The following is a 19,243-nucleotide window of genomic DNA, read 5'->3' on the forward strand; positions in this document are numbered from 1 at the left end:
TGTTATCTCCAGAGTTTCTCAAGCAGGAATCCTGGATGCTACTAAGTCCTTGCAGGGAGGTGACCACATCATTTTTAATTGCATGGAATGAAAACTGTTTTTTTTTTTTTTTCAACTTTGCAGTATGAGTCTACAACAAGGAGCTGCTGGATGTGAACAGTCTTAACAGGAGCGTATTCTTACAGAGGGATGAGTGCTGAGGGCAGGCTGCCATTCACCCCCTTCCATGGAGCTGCCTGACCCTGTGGTCTCTGCTGGGCTGGGTCAGAGCAGGGGCTGGCAGTGCTGGGCGAAGGGGCTGACTCCCTTTCACGTTTTGTAGTAGCACCAACGTTGATGTTTATCCCAGTTTGCAGTAGTTACAGCCAAAGAATGCCAGGCTCACTTGGAGTGGATAAAGTACCTTTGTAAAAGAAAAAAAATTGGCTGCATTCATCTTGCTTAATAGATTTGATTTCAGGAGTTCCGGAGGCTTTAAATTTAGGTATTAATGACACTGATGTGGGCATTTACTACCTGCTCACTAGTGCTGCCTCTGGGCTAGTGCTGCATTTGCCTTTCTCTCCCTTGCCTTTATTTCTGCCCGCTCCTCCACGCAGCAACTCCCAGCTTCTACTCCATAAACCGCTCTTTGCTCAAGAGCCCAGCGCAGTGAACTTGGGGTTGGAAGGTAGGAGGGTGTAAATATTCTATCAGCTGTATTTAATAATTTCTGGAATAATAACTATTTCAACTTTATCTCAGCCTATTCTAATTCATATCAGGAAACCCTTCATCTCACATTCAAACCTTGTAACAAACATTTCCTCTTTTCTTTTTTTTTCTGAGTGCCAAAAGCTCTCCTAGGCATCTTTGTGCTTGGAAATTCTCTATGTTAACAAGAGATGCTCAAGCAGCCTTTATTTTAAGTGGCAATGGCTGCAAAGCACAGGTCCAAAGCTGTCAGGGTGCAAATCACTTCATTCCACTGCTGGTAGCACACAGAATCTTACTGCAACTGCGCTTCCAGCTCCCTGCTGACAGTGATGATGTGTGAAGTTTGCGCAGACTGTGCTTTCCTTAAAATGGCCCTTGCCCCTCCCACAGCCACACTGCAACTTCTCTTTTTTCTTCTTTTTTTGTGTGTGAGGGGTGGGGGGGTGGTCACGGAGGGAGGAGAAAGTGGAGATTGTCCAAGGAGTATGAATCACCAATTCCTCCTTTCCATGGACTAAGAACAGCACTTTCCCGGAAAGGAGGCAGCAACCCTGCTTCAGAGCTGGCACAGCACGTTTCCAGAAATCTACACAATTCCTGAGAATAGCTTTTCAGTGCGGAGCAGCTGCTGCAGGTACTACATTAACCTGACTTGCTGGTTTACAGCCTGCGAGGTTTCACTGAAGACAACCCACTGGTGTGTCAGTCCCCAGCAATGAAGGACTTGCTGAGTTACATCTTGCGGGCCAATACTGATTGGCTTTTATGCAACACTCCCCTGGTTTGCCCCCAGCTCTCCCTGAGCACTTGCCTAACTCACCCGCTGCCAAGGAAAACTGCCACAGCAAGAAGGGTTAATGGAAAAGGGTTTGTGTTTTAAGATGTTTTGAATAGCTTTTATTTCTAGACTTTGTAAAAGATACAGAGTGAAAGCCTACTGTTATTATGGTAAGAGGTCTTTACAAAGCCATCAGTATTTAAAGTAATTAAAAGTATCGTAACAAAAGACTTTGCTTAAAAACTTGGCAGTTTAACAAGCACTCCTCCCTCCGTCATCTTTTATTCCCATCAGACCAAGGCCAGATTGTGATCCATGCATGCTGCAATATAAACAAGAGGTGTGTTATTTCTGCTCAGGACAGCCTTGATGCACATAAGCTTGCTGGTCTAGTAGTGAGAAGGCTGAAACCCTCAGGGTCAGCAGATTGAAAAATCATTTTTTTTTTTTTCCCACCCAACAATTACTTGGCATTCTTTTTAATCAAGAAGCCTCATCTGGACTGTCAGTCCTCTGGGAAACAGCAATACAGGAACCTCACTTGGCAAGAAATCTCTTCCAAGCCTGGGCTGGAGCTCCCTTCCAACCCACTTGGGGGCCTGAGCAACATGAGCCAGAGTCTTTGGGCTTCTGTAGGCTCCTTGTGGGTGCAAACTCCTGAATCCACCTGTTCTGCTAGTGGAATTCACACCCCTCAGTGATGTGAGACAACAGACAAGCTTGTGCTAAGCGAGGCTAGTTTGAGATGGCCCTTGAAAAGTAAATTTGGACCTCCTGAGACCAGTGAATCTGCTGCAAGAGACACATAGTGTGGATTGGAACTCCAGAGCCATCCTTGCCTCAAACCTGTCAGTGGGGCTGACAGGTTAGTATGCAAAGTAACTGAGGTGATAACAGGGGTGTAGAGAAGAGGCAAATGATTGCTCAGAAATGGAAGAACTGACTTGGCTACAGCCCAGAAGAAAGCAGTAAATGCTCAAAGGACCACATGTACTGCTAACCTGCCTGCAGAGGTTAGCCCTCAGTTCAGGCCTCCCCATGGCTGGTTTAAACTGAGGCAGTATTTGATATCAAGCTAGTGCAAAAACCATTTACGTACAGTGATGCAACGTACACCCAATCAGCACTTCTCTAATAAGGTAGGACTTGCTGCTGTCTCATTCTGTATGCTATTATTCTTTGATGTGGGGGGAAAAAACAGCTTAATGATCTTAAGACAAATTAGCTTTAAAAAAAATCTAAAACACTTTTTTTGAAAAGTTACTAGAAACTGAACAATCAGAACAGATCATGCCAAGAGCAGCCCTTGGTGTACAACCTTGCTGAAACAGTTTGTCACTGGCATTACGCCTATACTCTTGGCTTGGGATGCATCTCCCTTCTAGGGACAGTTTGGTGCAGAGGATAATAAAGCATCATGATTCTTCTCAGGAAGCTTTGCAAGCAAGAGAGGGCAACCTGGTCTGGCTGCCTAGCCGGGCAGAAGAGATGCTGCTGAGCACCTCTGTCTCCCTGCTTCTGTTTCAGGGTACCACAAGGAATGGTACCCCTTCTGCTGAAGGGAAACTGAAGAAAAGCAAGGGTAGAGGTGACCTTTATTTTACTGTCTGAACAGTGACACAGTGAGAGAACAGAAAGAAGACTGCTGAAGTAAGTATGTACTCAGCAACTAGGGCCTTATCTGGGAAAGATTTAACCTTTCTGGTTGATAATTAAGTGAATGACTGTGGCAGTTCGGGCCCCAGGTTCTGAAATGCAGGAAGCCCACCCCATCTGGAAGCATCCCTGGTATTAGTGCTGAAGCCCAACTCAACTCTAGGAGTTGCCCCTTCCTATGAAAGCTTAAGGCCTCAGTGAAAGTGTTCTTTTTTCCCAGTCTTGTCCCTCATGTAAGAATGAGGGCATGAACCATCTCCCTGAACAGCTGTGTCTGAAGCACATACATCAGGCTGCTACGAGACAACAACTGGTAGATGGTGCCTTGGCTGCAGCAGTTAGGTGGCTTTAAAAAACAAACAAAAATCCACCACAACCACCCAAAAAACTGGCTGCTGTGGAAACTGCTCGATTTTCTCATGGGCACATAAAACTTTCCTCGTTGTCAATAGGGATGAAACATCTAACAGGGGAAGGCAGGTGAACTGAGAAGACCTGTATAATTAATCAATACTGTGTACTTCAGCCTTGCTAATCTGGACCATCAGCTACAGAAGCAGTGTCAGCACTTGTGCTTGTTCTGGATCAGGCACGGCTTATGGGCAGAACTTACAGTTCAGGTTTTATTGGCCTAACATGAAAGTCAGACTGAGTAAGTACAACAGCTTCTTCAGGCCCTCACTTCCTTGGGCAGGGTTTTAATTTTTAATAGATTAAGATAAAAATATTTGGCTATGTATTTTCCTTGGCTCTTTGCAAAATAGGTGGCAAGTTACCTGTTCACTCCAGGAAAGAGAACAACGCACAGGGTGTTATCCTGCAGACTTCTATAAAGCTTTTTGATATGGTGGTCTAACTTCTTCACTTTTTTCCTTAGATCCTGCTCCTGCATAACAGAACATAAGCATTAAAATCCTCAATTCATCTGCAGATCTGTAGCAATCACACTTAGAAGTGTGTGTGGTGAGACCCTCGGGCAGTGTCAGAGATCAAACAGGTGAGGACAGCAGTGATTACTGGCTGGCATTTGGCAGTGCAGTGGCTCAGCAGCAGGAGAACCATATGCCCTACTCAAATGGCACTGCAGCTTCCTCCAGTAAAAATGAGAGCTGCAACTGGAGCTGTTCTTTCCTGTATGGCTACACAACTTGTCACTTCTCCCTCTGACTCCCATACCACTCACTACACCTGAATACTGCTCTGTCTGCTCTCAAGTGGAAGGCTTCAGTTCCTGCATAGCATCACTCCCTGGCCTGAGCAGCTGTGCTGGTTTTAAGGTTATATAGTACTCTGCAAACATCCCATTGTCTTGCCTGTTATCCCTCCAACTGCCTTGTGGGAACTGATCCTCAGCAGCCTCTCTGCTCCAGGACCACCTGTTAGACACAGCTCTGCACCTAAGTCTGCTCAGAGTTATCACTCCTGGTTCCCAGGGCGGCATCTCCTCACTAACTGCACAATCATCAGCATTGCCTTGAACTCACAGAGTCAGACGCTTGCTCCATTTTCTCACATAAGATGTTTCCTCCTTGCTTCTCATTGCTGTGATTCATTTGCCAAATCCATCTCCAGAGGTGACCTGAAGCAAGAGCATTTCTACTTCTTAGTTTACTACCCTTCACGGTCCATCCATTTATAACTTCAAGGGCATCCACAGCACTTTGTGATTTCTGGAATTCTGAAACACAAAGAGAAGGGGAACATGCTTTGGCAATGATGTTGCTGCCCTGTTCTTGGCACCTGTAGGGCAGGGCTAAAGGTGTGGAGCAGGAAGGGAGATGAGAAACTGAAATCCCTGCAGCAAGCAGATCCTCATTTTGCTACAGCTAAACCTCAGACTATAGAAATGCCAGTTAACTGCAACAGCACTCATCCAGTTCTCCTCACGTTTTTGGAGGCGATTACTTGTCTGTGTGAAACTGTGCAGTAGCCAGCCCTCACGTTGAGGTACTGGAGTCAATGAACTATCCTGGAACTTTTCTAAGTAAAGATTATTTTTGTTTAAGCAGATTTTTTTTCCTTTTAAATACTCAGCTGTAAACTGCTGCTCCAAACAATACACAGTTTCACTGGAGTATTTTAAATACCATCACTTTGAGCATATATGAATTGCGGTAGCTCTTGCTGTGTCGGTGCAAAGTCCCAAGGGTTGCTGAATGAGCTTATTTGAAGGAAATAAGCAGGCTGTAAGTGAAGCTACTTACTGAGGAAACAGCAGTTCCTGTGCTTTCCACTCTGGAGATCCTTTGGCAGGAACAATGTTTCCAGGTCTTTCAACTGGCTGAATTCTTCTTGTAAGTCTGCCTCTGTTAATGACTTCTTTAGACCCGCCACATAAATCACACCTTCGTTTTCTACATCCAGTTCTAGTTCCTTTATCAAAACATCACAGTCCAGCATTGCTGCAGTGACAGGTCTCTGGACCTGGGGTGGATTCAGCAGGACCAAACACAAAATGTCAGCCCAAGCAGCTCTGTGTTCCAGGCTTCTATTTTAAATCATTTTCTCCCACTACTAAAACTTGACAAGCTATTTTCCTTCCGCTAAAAAAAAATATGACTAATGAAGGCTAACTTAATTAGTCATGAAAAAGGAAGAGAGATCATGTTTGTAATGCAGAAACACTATAAAATTAAGAACTCCATACTTTGTATATGGCATTTTAACACACTGTTACTTGGCTGTTCCTTTTAAAGCTGCAGCTGGAGGTCAGAATGCTTTCTAACCCTCTTCTGTTGACAGGCAGAAATAAAAAATAAACAGGCTATAACCATCCATTTCCTTTCTGCCAGTGCCCCTAAATTGTCCAGGGACAGGGAGATGGTAACAGCACAACCAGCCAGCATTTACCCACACACTATGCTGTGAGTACATGTCAAAAGAGACATGCTGAATGCTGTTCCTGTGCTCAACTTAACTTAGGTTTTTGCTATTTGCATTGTTTACCTTAATGCAGGATCCTGCTACCTCAGCTCCATTTAGGCTTTCCACAGCAAGCTGGGCAGCTTCCAGCACCTCATATTGGATACAGACATAGGGCTTGAAACAGAATGATAAGATAGTTCAGGCTTATCAATAAGACACACTACCCCTCCCTTTTTAAAAGTCAGGTCTCAGTAGAGTTGTGTTTTGTCTGAGGGTAATACATGTAACACTCCATATACTGTAGCTGTTAAAAACAACCATCAATTAATAACTTTTTTTTGGCCATTAAAGGCCTTAGCGTATCAGTTCTCTTGAGAGGGACAAAAAGCATCTCAGCTTCTCCAATGCTCAAAGTCCTCTAGCTTGAACAGCACAGATAAATCACATGAGCTGTGTTTATTCTTGTCATTGTGTGGAGCTGTAGCTGATGACTAAATGACCAGAAAAAAACTCCAAACAGAGTAACTGGTATTTCAGTGGTTCTAATCCTTATCTTTCCATGAGATTACTTGGGCCTTCCATGCCTGTCAGCAAGCTTAATGCTTTGAGAGCTCCTCACCTGGTATGTTTCAGTTACCACTGTAAGAGATTGGATTGGTCCACACCTCCCAAATTCTTTTTTCACAGACTTCAGGCAAAAGCTTTCTTCAAAAGGACCTGCATAAATTGTCAGCATGTCAGTCAGCTTGCTTCTCACCTGTAGGAACACAGATTAGAGAAGGAACTTCACAAAGCAAAGGAACTAACTATGTGGTGCCTCCAGATAAGTAACATCTCTTTCCAAGCTCAGCAATGAAGACTATTCTCCAAAAAAAAGTACCTTTTCACAAAGTCCAGCAAGAAGGTGAGATGCAACATACTCTGGACCCAAACTGAACTGAATGATACTGAATGTGGACAGGGGAACATCTTCCAAGGCTCTCTGAAGAATCTGGAGGGAAAAGAGTATACAAGACTCAAAGAGGTACAAGACAGTTATACTGCAAAGGATCAGAAACAAAGCTATTGAACTTAATTCCCAACTGTAATTTTCATTATTGTCTAAGGAAGCCCTCAGGCAGAAATAATTCTTTAGTGAGTCATGAGAGGATGTAGAGGATCAAAGCTTATTTCCGAAATGTTAAAATGGATTTAGCTAACCTGGTATTAACACTATTGCTAACAGTATTGTCAGTCAGCTTTTTAAAATAGGACTCATCTACCCACCCCCAGAACAAGAAGAACTCCGAATTACTTTGATGCTTCCTTAGAACAACCCACTCTAAGTCCATTCACCTGTTTGTTTGAGGTGCTCAGGTTACTCTGACACAGGCCAGAAGAGTCTAGTTCCTGTCTGCCCAAAAGGAGGGGTTTTTGGCCAGTCATCTGCAAGCAGTCTAAAAAACTAGCAGAGAGAAGAAAGCTGTGAATCACAGTACTTATCAATATGGTGAATTAAAAGCTTTGAAGAAGTGCTTGTCACAGAAAAATTACACAGTTCATATTAAAAAAATCTAAAATATTCTTGTCCTCAACATCAAAAGAAGCCTAGAAAATGCTTTGTGACATCCAAGATGCAACTTTTGAAAGTTTTTCAGTGCTATGCTACAATTATTTGTGTCTCTCTAAAGATCCTGATGGCTTCTGAAAAACATAATGCACTTCTTTGATTTTACTGGGATTCAACTGAAGGAAAAACATGCATATTTGAGAATCTTATTACCACGGTTTGGATAAATGTGGAGGCTCATTCAACTGGTTCTGGACCCTACATCGTCGTGGCTGTAATGCAGCTTTGTTCTGTGAGACCTCAGCCAGTTTTTCAGTCATCAGAAGCATCTCCAAGTTTAGTTCTGCTACCTTGGGGAAGGAAAAAGATTAGTAGTTGGCTTTCATCTCAGCTAATTGTAGCTAACCAAAAAGCACGTGCTTTCTCTGTGAGTCACCTAGGCATATTCCACAGTAGTGAAGAAACATAGGCATTAGTTTCTTGCCTTTTATTTTCTGTTGTCATTTTCAAGCATGCAGCACTCATAACATCAACCAGCAATCATCTCCAAAAAAGTTCTCTCAGAAATCAGTGACAGAAGCAAGAGACTCATCAAACCAGCTGAATCACTACCACAACACACAAGGTCTCTCACTTCTTTCATCTGGAAAAATGATGGGCATTCCTGTAGGCTGGATGCATCTCAATCCTCTTTACCCAATGCCCCTCTTCAAGATCAGCAGCAATGCTGATTCATGTCAGTGTTTGAGTACTGAAACACTGGTAATGCTCAGGTTATTAAGATACCTGGATATATGCTAAAAGTAACAAGCTGTCAAAATTGAGACCTTTATCACAGCTCCATTTTCTCTTTTAAATCAACAAAAGGATGGGCAGGAATGTTTGGTTTTTTTTCTTTCATAAGCCCAACAACTTGTACGTTCTGTGATTAAGGACAGAAATCTTAATTAGATATAGCTACCTTTGCTGGTCCTTGCTCAATAAAGAATTGAGCCAATTCCAAAGCAGCTCTAGCATCTTCTGCAGGATCATGCCCAAGCTTCTGTTCACACTGAATCTCCTTCCTAAGGCATCAAAATTAGGTGTACAGGCAGGTTATCTGTTTTTCCAAACTGATCAACATCCTGTCTTTTCTAAACTGGGTCCTTTTCGAGCCAAATTGCCTTCCCCTCTCCAAAAAGGATTTCAGTTCTGTGCAGCAGCGTTCTTGTGAAATATTCCCAAAAGTTACTGCAAGAAATGTTTTTGCAACATTGAGCAAAACACTGTTTACTGGGTTTGACAGAAGCAGTGCTAATACTTGGTACTCTGATGCCTGACTATTTTAATTTTACTTCTTCCTTGACCAATGACCCAACTCACAATTTGCACACAGACAGGGAAGCAACCTCCAACTCAGTGAAGTTTGGTGCTGCAAGAATATTAATATTCACTGTGTGAATGGTGAGAACTGTATCACTAAGACATACTATCCAGTGGTAGCTAGTACACTGAGAAATATGATTTAAGTCAGTAAATCATACATTCATACATTAGCCTTTCTTTTCTGCTAACTGTAACAGATCTCATTTGTGTGAGCCAGTGTCTTTGTTGCTCTACAATTCAATACACTGGTACTGCTACAGACACACAGAAAAGCTAGTTTTGCTAGGACTCAAATCTGGTTGGGTCACAGCAGCCCTGCTTCCTCAAAGACAAGCCAATTTATTATGCTGCCTGATGTTTCAAGCATGCAGTAAATTCTTCTTTACTGTGTGTATTTGCACAGCCTGCTCCTTTCTTTTGAATTTTAGTGAAAAAATAAATAAATTCTGATGCTACTAGTGGAGGAGCAACACCCTATGATCCACCATGACAGTTTCTAGTATTTCCCATGACAATACATTAACAATCTTACCCTAAAACAGCTTTGGCTAGAAATTTTAACTTAAATCTTCGACCTTCATTTCTGGCAAAAAGCAATGAAGTGTCAATAACACTGGGATGGATCATCTGGAGGAGAGAAAAAGTCAGCAGTTTAATTTAAGAACAGTGGTCATTTAGAATTGGGCAGTAACTCTGTCCAATTGTTATCTGTGCCTCTGCTGTTTCATGTCAGTTGCCAGTTTCTCACTGATAGATAACTGGTCCACAACAAGAGAGCAGATGGGAATAATGAAACAAGCCCAACTCTCCTTTCTAACACTCTATTGGGAAGATCTAGATTGGATTAGAAAGATAAATTATGATTCAAGCATTTTAGGTTGGTTAAATTAAATACAGGAAGGACTTCAGTTCTTCCTGTGACAGAACTATCAGAGGCATCTGGATGAAGCAGAGAGGTAAAGCTTCTGATGCAACCATATCTATGTCTGGACAGACTCCTCCCTTCCTTTTGGGTTCTGAACAGCTCCTTGCAAGTTTTATAGATGTAAGAAAAGTCTCTCTCTTTTAAATCCTTACAGACATAAGGCTATTCATAATAAAAAGCAATTAGCAAGTGTTCACTAATAAAAAGAGGAATTGTTTAGAGTTTTCGGGTCTGAAATGAGTATCACAGGGATGGGAAAAAGACTCTTAAAAGCATACTCACTTCCAAAGCCTGAAGGTCAGCATTTAGAGAATGACCCACCAATACTGCATCATGGGGAAGCATTTTTTTTAGTCTGGTTTGGATGTCTGGCAGTCTTGTTTTCACTGGAAGAAGCATTTTCTTTGTGATTCCTGAGAATCTTCAAAACAAAAGTTGGATGAGGTAAAAACAACACATTAGTGACAGCGCCTACTGGAGAATATTACAAGAAGGACAAGTAAAATATGAAGTCAGTGTAACTAACGACAGAAAGCTATTTACTGCTTTCTGTTCCAACATAAGAGGATATACTGCAGGTATATTAAACTGCTATAAGCTACAACATGTTTCAAAAGTTTCTCTCTCTCAAGTATAATTTACTCTTAAGTGATGCAGTTCTTAGCATCAGACAGCACAGGTAAGGAAATACTGCAAGACTGATGGCGGAAGGAGATGATTCCAAGTACCTGAGGGGATTGTCACGTCACCTCCTGGATAAAGCCAGGCAAAGTTTTGGAGAAGACAAGGCTTCAATTTTGCCTGCTACCAAGCCCAGCCCTAGAGGTCTGTACAAGCTGATGAGCTGCTCTATTCAGATGGGCAATCTTAGCTATGGAGCAGAGATGCAGACTGCAGTCCTGTACTCTTACCCTCATCTTATTTTATAGCCAGCAGTAAAGAGTAACTTGTACTGTGTATCATTAATTTGTAACAGAACTTTTCCTAGAACACTGCAGATTGGCAATGCTTCTGCCTAGTAGCCACACAGGCACTATGTAACAGAGAGTGTGTGTGTAATGTTGGTTATTCTAATCACACAGCAAGAATTGTATTCTTAACACTGAATTAAATGCAGTAGGCATCTGTGCAAACCAAACTGAAAAGTCCTGTGTAACAGGCTTAATGTGAAAGGGTTGCAGCTCTTAAAGACAAAGAGATAAGAAATTTATATGCAAGTCACCTGGTGCGGTAGTTCACGACTGTGCTTTCAGGTTTGACTAGTTCATTCAAGAGGCATTGACCCTGTGCATCCACCAAAGAGACACGAGTGACTTCATTCCCTTTTGCAGTCAGGCACTGTCAGGAAGAAGCAGAGGCAGCTGTTGAATCAGCATGATGTTGTCACTCAAAAATCCTAGCTAACATCTGATTTGACTGCAGCCAGCACCACTACTGAGTTAAGAGATCTACCACTTATAGCTAGTTGTTTTATGATGTAGCATGCTTAATTTTAATTGTTAAATGCCCACCATAAGCACAGCAAACACACAGGCAAGCACAACACAAAAAAAACCATTATAAAGAAGTGCTGATTTCACAGAATCAGTCTGTGCTCTGCACTGCAGAGCTGTCACTGAGAGCATCTTCCAGAGATGTACAATTTAAAAGCAGAGCCCAGGTTGTGTCGTTAGTTACTCAACGCTGATGCCAAACAGGCATCGCTGCAAGGTCAAAACTGCACTAAAGGAGGAATCTTCACCCCAGCATGCTGACAGAACTGTGATGTCTAAAGGAAAGATGTGTGATAGGGAAGTATCTTTCCCAAATCTTGGGGAGGGCTGGGAGGAGGAATTCCACAGCAGTCTCAGAGGTTACTGCAGCACTGCTGATGAGCCTGGCAGATCCAGCTGCTGCTCTGACAGCCAACACAGAACTGAGCTCTCTGCTGCACTGCTCAAGATAGGATTTCTGTCTTGTTGCCAGAACCACTTCCTGAGTCCTTCCCATGGCTGCATTAGCACTGGTACTGTCAATGAAGGGACTGGCAGCAGATATTAATGTATCAGAAGTGGTTTAGCAAATACACTGGGTGCTTGGCTCACTTTGGAATAGCTGGTAGGAGTTTGGTTGCTTGACTATGTTTTGTAAGGCCACACACATTTATTTTTACCATTTCACAATCCAGACCAAAGAGGGGGCTGCTGTCTGTCCTCTGCTGATCACACTCTGTATATATATAGCCCTTACATCCAGGAGAGCCTAGAATGAAAAGATACTCATGAATAACAAACAGACCCCTCTCTTCTAAAACTCATCATATATCTTATATGACCAAACTGTCAAACTCTAAAAAAAAAAAAAAAAGCGAAACACAACAATCAAAAAAAAGCTTGCAAAACCTGACCTTTTATGGGATAGTCATTTTTTTTCTGCTCTTCTAAAGTTAGAGTGTAGCTAGTAAGGCCTCGTTTTTTTTCTCCGTATTTCCGAAGGATGGGATCACACTGCAATTTTGAGCTTTTAGGAACACATTCACTGCTAGTGGAAGTCAAACCTGCAAAATACAGAAGCATCTGTCAAGCTCAGATAGCACTCCCTACTTGCAGTCAGCTTTCTGCATTAGTATGCATGCTAAGAGGCTACACCACCTCAAAGGAAAACACTACCTGGAACAATAAACTGGAAGCTGGGGAGGGGGGAAAGAAAGAGAGAATCAGTCTGTCTATCTAGCTGTCTATCTCCAGTTTATTTTTATTTCTCTCCATTTTATACATATATATATGCACATCTCCAGTTTATATCTCATATATACATTACAGGAGAGAAATAGAAGGTGACTGGTGACAGCCAATATGGCTTCACTAAGGGTAAATCATTCCTGACAAATTTGGTGGCCTTCTACAATGGGGTTACAGCGCTGGTGGATAAGGGAAGAGGAACTGACATCATCTACCTGAACTTGTGCAAAGCACCTGACACTGTCCCACACAACATCCTTGTCTCTAAACTGGAGAGACAGGGATTTGATGGATGGACCACTCGGTGGGTAAGGGATTGGCTGGGTGGTCACACTCAAAGAGTTGTGGTCAACAGCTCGATGTCCAAGTGGAGAGCAGTGACAAGTGGCATCCTCAGGGGTCGGTGTTGGGACCGGCGCTGTTTAACATCTTTGTTGGTGCCACGGACAGTGGGATCGAGGCACCCTCAGCAAGTTCACCAACGACACCAAGCTGTGTGGTGTGGCCGACACGCTGGAGGGGAGGGATGTGCCACCCAGAGGGACCTGGACAGGCTGGAGAGGTGGCCTGTGCAAACCTCATGGAGTTCAATAAGGCCAAGTGCAAGGTCCTGCCCATGGGTCAGGGCAATCCCAAGCACAAATACAGGCTGGGTAAAGAGTGGATTGAGAGCAGCCCTATGGAGAAGGACTTGGGGGTGTTAGTGGATGGAAAACTGGAAAACTGACTCTGAGCCAGCAATGTGTGCTCACAGCCCAGAAAGCCAACTGTGTCCTGGGCTGCATCAAGAGAAGTGTGGCCAGCAGGGCGAGGGAGGGGATTCTCCCCCTCTGCTCTGCTCTTGTGAGACCCCCCCTGTAGTGCTGTGTCCAGCTCTGGGGCCCCCACTGTAAGAAGGACACTGACCTGCTCGAGAGGACCTCCCATATGAGGACAGGCTGAGAGAGTTGGGGTTGTTCAGCCTGGAGAAGAGAAGGCTCCAGGGAGACCTTATAGTGGCCTTCCAGTACTTAAAGGGGGCTACAGAAAAGCTGGGGAGGGACTCTTGACCAGGAAGTGTAGGAACAGGACAAGGGGTAGCAGTTTTAAACTGAAAGAGGGTAGATTTAGATTAGATCTAAGGAAGAAATTCTTCACTGTGAGGGTGGTGAGGTGCTGGCACAGGTTGCCCAGAGAAGCTGTGGCTGCCCCCTCCCTGGAAGGGTTCAAGGCCAGGTTGGACGGGGCTTTGAGCAACCTGGGCTAGTGGAAGGTGTCCCTGCCCATGGCAGGGGGGTTGGGACTAGATGGTCTTTAAGGTCCCTTCCAACCCAAACCATTCTATGATTATATATACATAATTATATATACATAATACCATATATAATGTATACAGTGTATATAACATATCCATATAAAATATACTTGATATTCAGGATACTTGAATCTTTTCCCAGATCAGCTACTGACACTGCTGGCTGATTCAGAAGCAAATCACAAGTCTCTGCCTCACATTCCTTTCAGAAACAGAGAGAACAAACTTGCCTCATAAGCCTGACAACATAATCATCTGTTACTTCATGTAAGCTGTAAAAGAAGTTACCTTTTTTTTTCCTACCCTCTCTGTGAAATTCTTTCTTGTAAGTGTTATCAGGAGAAAATGTGCTCTAAGTGTAGCTCACCAAGAAGCAAGCACTGAACAGACACCAGAATCCACAACTGTATAAATTATCCTGTAGGTGATTCTCTGCAGATTGCACTTAAAAGAAAAATATACCTGACATCTCAGATCTGTGACTGTGCAGTAGGTTTACAGTCAGGATGCTAGAGGACTTTGTCAATACATTGAAAGTAACAGCTGTTCATTCTCCCATTTAGGACTTGAATTCAAGATTCTTTGTTACACTTCTAACAATTTCAGTGAAGTTCGCATTGTAGTCTCTTGCAGGTTTTGTACAAGCCTGTTGGATTATAATCACCTCTATAAAGAGTGTAAAAATAGGAAATCAATCATCAACACACCTGTTCTTTACCTTGATTTGCTGCTCAGTATAACAAAGAAAACTAAGAAGAAATGAGTAACTACTTAGCTTGAATTTAATTTATATCTCTGCATCTTTTATTAGATACATCTTAGAATAAAATAATCACAAAATGGGTAATGAAGCATCAGAATTTTGGATTAAACATGTTAAAAACTTTCTCTCTGCATTTTGCACTTACTTGGTTGAATAAGTCCAACAGAGAGTTACTGAACTAGTCAGGGTAACTAGTCTCATGGTTTAAGCCACTGTATGTTTTCCTTTGTAAACAAGTTTACCATAGCAGCACACTGGGATTGCACTGGAGGCAAAGGCATAAATTACTGCTAGAAGTGAATCACTATGATTGAAAGAGATGATGCAAAACCAAACAAGATACCTTGTGCAGTGTTTTGAGGTTTCAGGTTTGCTCCTTCTCCGTACAGGCTGGCTAGGAAGTTAGCGGAAGTTGTTAATGTGAATCTCTGAAAAAAGAGATGTGTTAGAGACTTTGAAACAGGAGCAGAAATATCAAGCAAATGAGACGTTTCTTGATCCCCAAACCAGCCAAATTTAGAGGAGGATGGATAAAGTAGTAGTGGAAATACGTTTGGTGTTTTCCTAAGGAAGAAAAAAAACCCAACACAAACCAAACCTGTTTTAATGACATATGATATAGGATTCTTTGTACCAAGGGACAGATTTGCCTTGTCTGATATGATCAAGAAGGCAAATCTCAAGGCTTTCTTTGACAGAAACTAAAGTATATTCCAGACTTTCCAGTTAAGCTGTGATTTGCTGCAGTTCAGGGAGAATCAAAGTCTAGAAGTCTGAATCAAAGCGCTACTTTCTTTCTTCAAAAATTTTACTTGTAACTCAGAGAATTAAAATAATTATTTTAATAATCCTTTTGGAAAATGGGAGAAACATGCCATAAAGTGCAAATAGTACAAGTGAGATTCTTCAACCGATGGGAATAGCATAACTCTATTGAGTGTCTCCTCACTCAGAGTAAATTCCAAATTAACCGTGATATTCTTAATTTCATTGGCATCCTGAAGATGCGGGAAGCATAACAGTCAGAGGTCTGAAACATCAATACACGTTTCACCTGGTAAGGCTTCAAAGACATAAGTTTTGAAAAGTTGTTTCTAATATCAAAGCCTTGGCCTTTGTTCTGAGCTGACAATGGCTACAAATAGATCCTCTCATTAGCTTGCTTTGAGAGTCAAAGACGGCCACTTCCTACTGGAAAAGGCAGTGATTTCACTGCAGCGATTAATCCTTGGGACATGGTTTCAGGATTGGAAAAAGTTTAGAAGACAGCAATACAGGTTGGGGACTTACATGTCGGAACACTTTTCTGAGGTGTTTGAACTGCAAATAGAATTTGTAGAAATGGAGTTGGCTCGTTTCCTGTAGAACAATAACCACAACCCCAGCCAGGTGGCTTTGGTGATAAATACGGCACCAGCTGCAGTTAAAAAAAAAAATTTAAAAAAAAAATCAAAGCAAAACAATTATCAAGCACTCTTAAAAACAAACTTGGAACCAGCCCAGCTTTTAAGTCAGTGAATGGCAAAGTGCCAAATGACTTCAATGAGAAGACGCTTTATAGCTTATCTCAAACAGCCACGTATTCCTGGAAGCAACAGAATACAGGAGACAGAGAAAGAATGAGTTATAGCAAAATTCTGCTGCAGTACCGTTTCAAGACAGTTGTATCTTGTTTATGTGCATCAGAATGTGAACAGACAAGTAACTTCAGCTGTAGTGATGTAGTCTAGTGAATTAATGCATAAAATAATTATCACAAAATCATTTTCTATTCACTACTAAAAATCTAAAGTGGGATCATTTTTGCCTTAAGTTTTGTTATATTTCACCATATTTTTGCCATCCAAGGTTATATACCCTCCTCAGCCTTTCTCTTCCATTGCTGAGAAGCTGCCCTGAAAAAGGGCAAAGCGATTAAAATGTTTTACCCAAAACACTCTAGAACAGACTCTAGTCTGTTTCAATTATGTCTATCATGAAATGTGTTAATATTTTTTGTGTCGTGTTATTATTTTTAACATGGTATTTCATTTCTCAGCGTGTGAAGCTTCTTCAGTTCTTCAAAATTGTTTAGTTTTTGATAGCTGCATGAAAGAAAACTATGAAATGGTAGAATTTTTGTCAGAAGGGGAATTCTGGTCTCTGGCCAAGTCTAACAACAATGGTATCTACATAATACAGGCTGCCATTATGGCAACTGCGTTGCAAGGATTCCAAAACCAGCATGGCCAATATGCCTTTAGGTATGTTTTCACAACACGTGAGGACACAAGACAGGCTTGATTCCTGGATATGAATGTGTTATACCTGGGCTGTGTTGCGTTGTGGCATTTTCCCAACGCTGCATACTTTAACAACTCATAGAGCTGGTCGTGGTTGATTTCGCAGTCCTCACCAAATAAAGCTGCTGTCAAACGAGATGACTTTTCCTGTAGAAAGGGAAATGCTAGTAAAGAAAGGTTTTATGTAATTACACAACTTCATGGAAAATGAAGTGGTAAAAGGAGTAAAAGTGATATGGTAAAAGGAAACTATTTACATTTGAATACAACCAACTACATTTAAAACAACTTCTCCACTCATTATAGGCAAGTTTCCTTTCAAATCACACTTTAATATTAAATTTACTATCAATATTTCAGTAACCTAGGTAGTCTAACTTCAAAGATTTATTCAATAAAGATTAACATAAATAAATGTATGTAGTAGGGAAACAAAGTTATTTGATATGCAAACACTATGTTCTGCTCTCTCAACCCATTCACCCACTTGCTGATGTAGAGCTTTGGGCGTTTATGTAAGTGTTATATGTTGTTGCTTCATGTAAGGTTTTGCTGAAAGCCATTTACTTCATTTACATTATGTGATCTGTTTTGGAAGATGGATTTGCTGACCCCTACAGGAAAAAAAATGTTTCAGTAAAATCCAAGAAAACTGCAGAAAGCAAGCATGAAGTAGACGAGATGGAGTGGGAGATGGAGTGGAGACTGTACCACACAGTTCAGCACAACAGTTCTTTAAGCCTAAACGCACAGATGCTCCTAAAAGCTAATCAGCAAGTAAATGCATGATTTCGGAGACCTCCACTGACCATATTGGCTGGTCCAATGAGCTCTTTTCATCTGTAGACATTTTAAAGATACTCTTTCTTTATGTGATGAAAAGACATCACAACATACAGGGGAAATGAAAAAAGACCACAGAACACTAGAGAACATCAAATCCCACAGGATAAACAACTACCAGAAGTTGTGTTTTCCCCACCACGCTAACAAGCCTTGGGCTCATTATTTTTGACAGAGCCTGCCCACATGGGACTGAGCTGGTGCATTTTTAAAGCCATTTGTCATTGGGTAAGAAAGCTAAACAGAGGTGACAACCTTTCAGGTTCAAGTGGTTAAGAATCATCTGGTAATAATAATAGTAACACAGGGTGCTGTAATTGCTAGTCCCTCATCTCTCATGCTAAATTAGACAAATGACACCGTTGTTTTCAATACAGCCTAATTAGAGGTCTGCAAAAAACCCCAACCAAACAGCAGAAGTTTTGTTTCACCAAGCAAAAGCTACCTGCCAATTGCAGGAATGTCAGTCTCTAATCAGGTACAAATAAGACTGACCTCACAGGTCTGACACGCTTACTCTTGTCCCATACGGGGCACCAAATAAGTTGTAACCTGGGTGAGTAAGGTGTTACCATGAGGTTGGAACTTTGGGATGATTTGCATCCTTCAGTTGTGAATGTGCTGAGCAGACACAATGCTCCTTTTAAGATCTACTCTGTTTAGGAAAAAGTGTATTAGGAAAAAGGAGAGTATATTTATTTTTTAACAAAATTCCCTAAATAGAAATGCCTAACACCCCAAATGAGTTAATTTCTGTATTTCTTGGAGCAGAACCTAAGCCGGTATGCATAGGCATTATCTTTAGTCAACCCCCTACCTGGACTGCCAGCAAAACACAGTTTTGCTGAGTTTCCAGCATCCCAACGTGTGATAAAATAAATCTACCAAAAACGTGGCTGTAAGAGAGAAATACCGCACAGCCACAGGCCAGCAGCCTTCTCCCCACCACAGTGCCCCGGGCGCGCTCTGCCGCTCACCTCAGGGCCCCGGCCGCCGCCATCCGCCTTCCTCCTCTTCCGAGCCGCCCGCCCTTCCCCCGCGTCCTCAGCGGCCCCGGCGGGCCTTTTGTACCCGTTAACGCAGACAGCCTTCGCCATGGCCTAGAGGAAAGCACCGCGGGGTCAGGGCGGCGCGGGGCGATGCCGCCACGGCCCCTCACAGCGGGGCGACAGTCCGGGCTGGCAGGCAGCCCCGGCCGTGGGCAGGCGCTGGGGCCTGCCCCAGGGAGGGCCGGGGCTCCCCGGGCAGCACCGAGAGGGGGGATCGCCCGCAGCCCGGACGCCGTGGGGCCGACCTCCGGCCGCCCCTTCCTCCAGACGCCCGAGGAGGGATCTCGGCCACGGATCCCACCTCAGCCACGCCGGACTCTACCGGCCACCCGGGAACACGCGGTCTCGGCGCACGACTACCTGCGCCTGCCTGCGGACAAGGCTAGAGCAGCCGATCCGCCGATAGCGCGGATGGGGGCGGAGCCGCTGCCGCCGGCGGGAGGTTTGAAATGGCCGCC

At 42.9% G+C, this 19,243-nt stretch overlaps 1 protein-coding gene across 6 annotated transcripts in view; it reads right to left on the reverse strand.

Moving 5' to 3' along the window:
• Positions 1-19,129, reverse strand: part of REXO5 (RNA exonuclease 5) — a 44,908-nt gene extending 25,779 nt beyond the window's left edge. The window contains exons 1-19 of one of the 6 annotated variants that reach the window (XM_074840988.1): positions 18,714-19,129; positions 16,919-17,040; positions 15,902-16,028; positions 14,955-15,039; positions 12,221-12,370; positions 11,987-12,075; positions 11,057-11,172; positions 10,117-10,255; positions 9,442-9,536; positions 8,506-8,608; positions 7,758-7,894; positions 7,331-7,457; positions 6,876-6,986; positions 6,615-6,752; positions 6,077-6,169; positions 5,335-5,554; positions 4,615-4,808; positions 3,907-4,016; positions 91-403 (exon numbers count right to left, since the gene is read on the reverse strand). In XM_074840988.1, the coding sequence (XP_074697089.1) occupies positions 382-403; positions 3,907-4,016; positions 4,615-4,808; positions 5,335-5,554; positions 6,077-6,169; positions 6,615-6,752; positions 6,876-6,986; positions 7,331-7,457; positions 7,758-7,894; positions 8,506-8,608; positions 9,442-9,536; positions 10,117-10,255; positions 11,057-11,172; positions 11,987-12,075; positions 12,221-12,370; positions 14,955-15,039; positions 15,902-16,028; positions 16,919-17,040; positions 18,714-18,833 (2,298 nt within the window). In that variant the 5' untranslated portion in view covers positions 18,834-19,129 and the 3' untranslated portion in view covers positions 91-381. Of the gene's footprint in view, positions 1-90; positions 404-1,550; positions 1,797-3,906; positions 4,017-4,614; positions 4,809-5,334; positions 5,555-6,076; positions 6,170-6,614; positions 6,753-6,875; positions 6,987-7,330; positions 7,458-7,757; positions 7,895-8,505; positions 8,609-9,441; positions 9,537-10,116; positions 10,256-11,056; positions 11,173-11,986; positions 12,076-12,220; positions 12,371-14,310; positions 14,440-14,954; positions 15,040-15,901; positions 16,029-16,918; positions 17,041-18,713 lie in introns of those variants that run through there. The other 5 variants (XM_074840986.1, XM_074840985.1, XM_074840984.1 and 2 more) reach the window with 5 other exon arrangements.
• Positions 19,130-19,243: the final 114 nt, after the last annotated feature.

This window comes from Strix aluco, chromosome 15, assembly GCF_031877795.1.
Source record: "Strix aluco isolate bStrAlu1 chromosome 15, bStrAlu1.hap1, whole genome shotgun sequence".
NCBI lineage: Eukaryota > Metazoa > Chordata > Aves > Strigiformes > Strigidae > Strix > Strix aluco.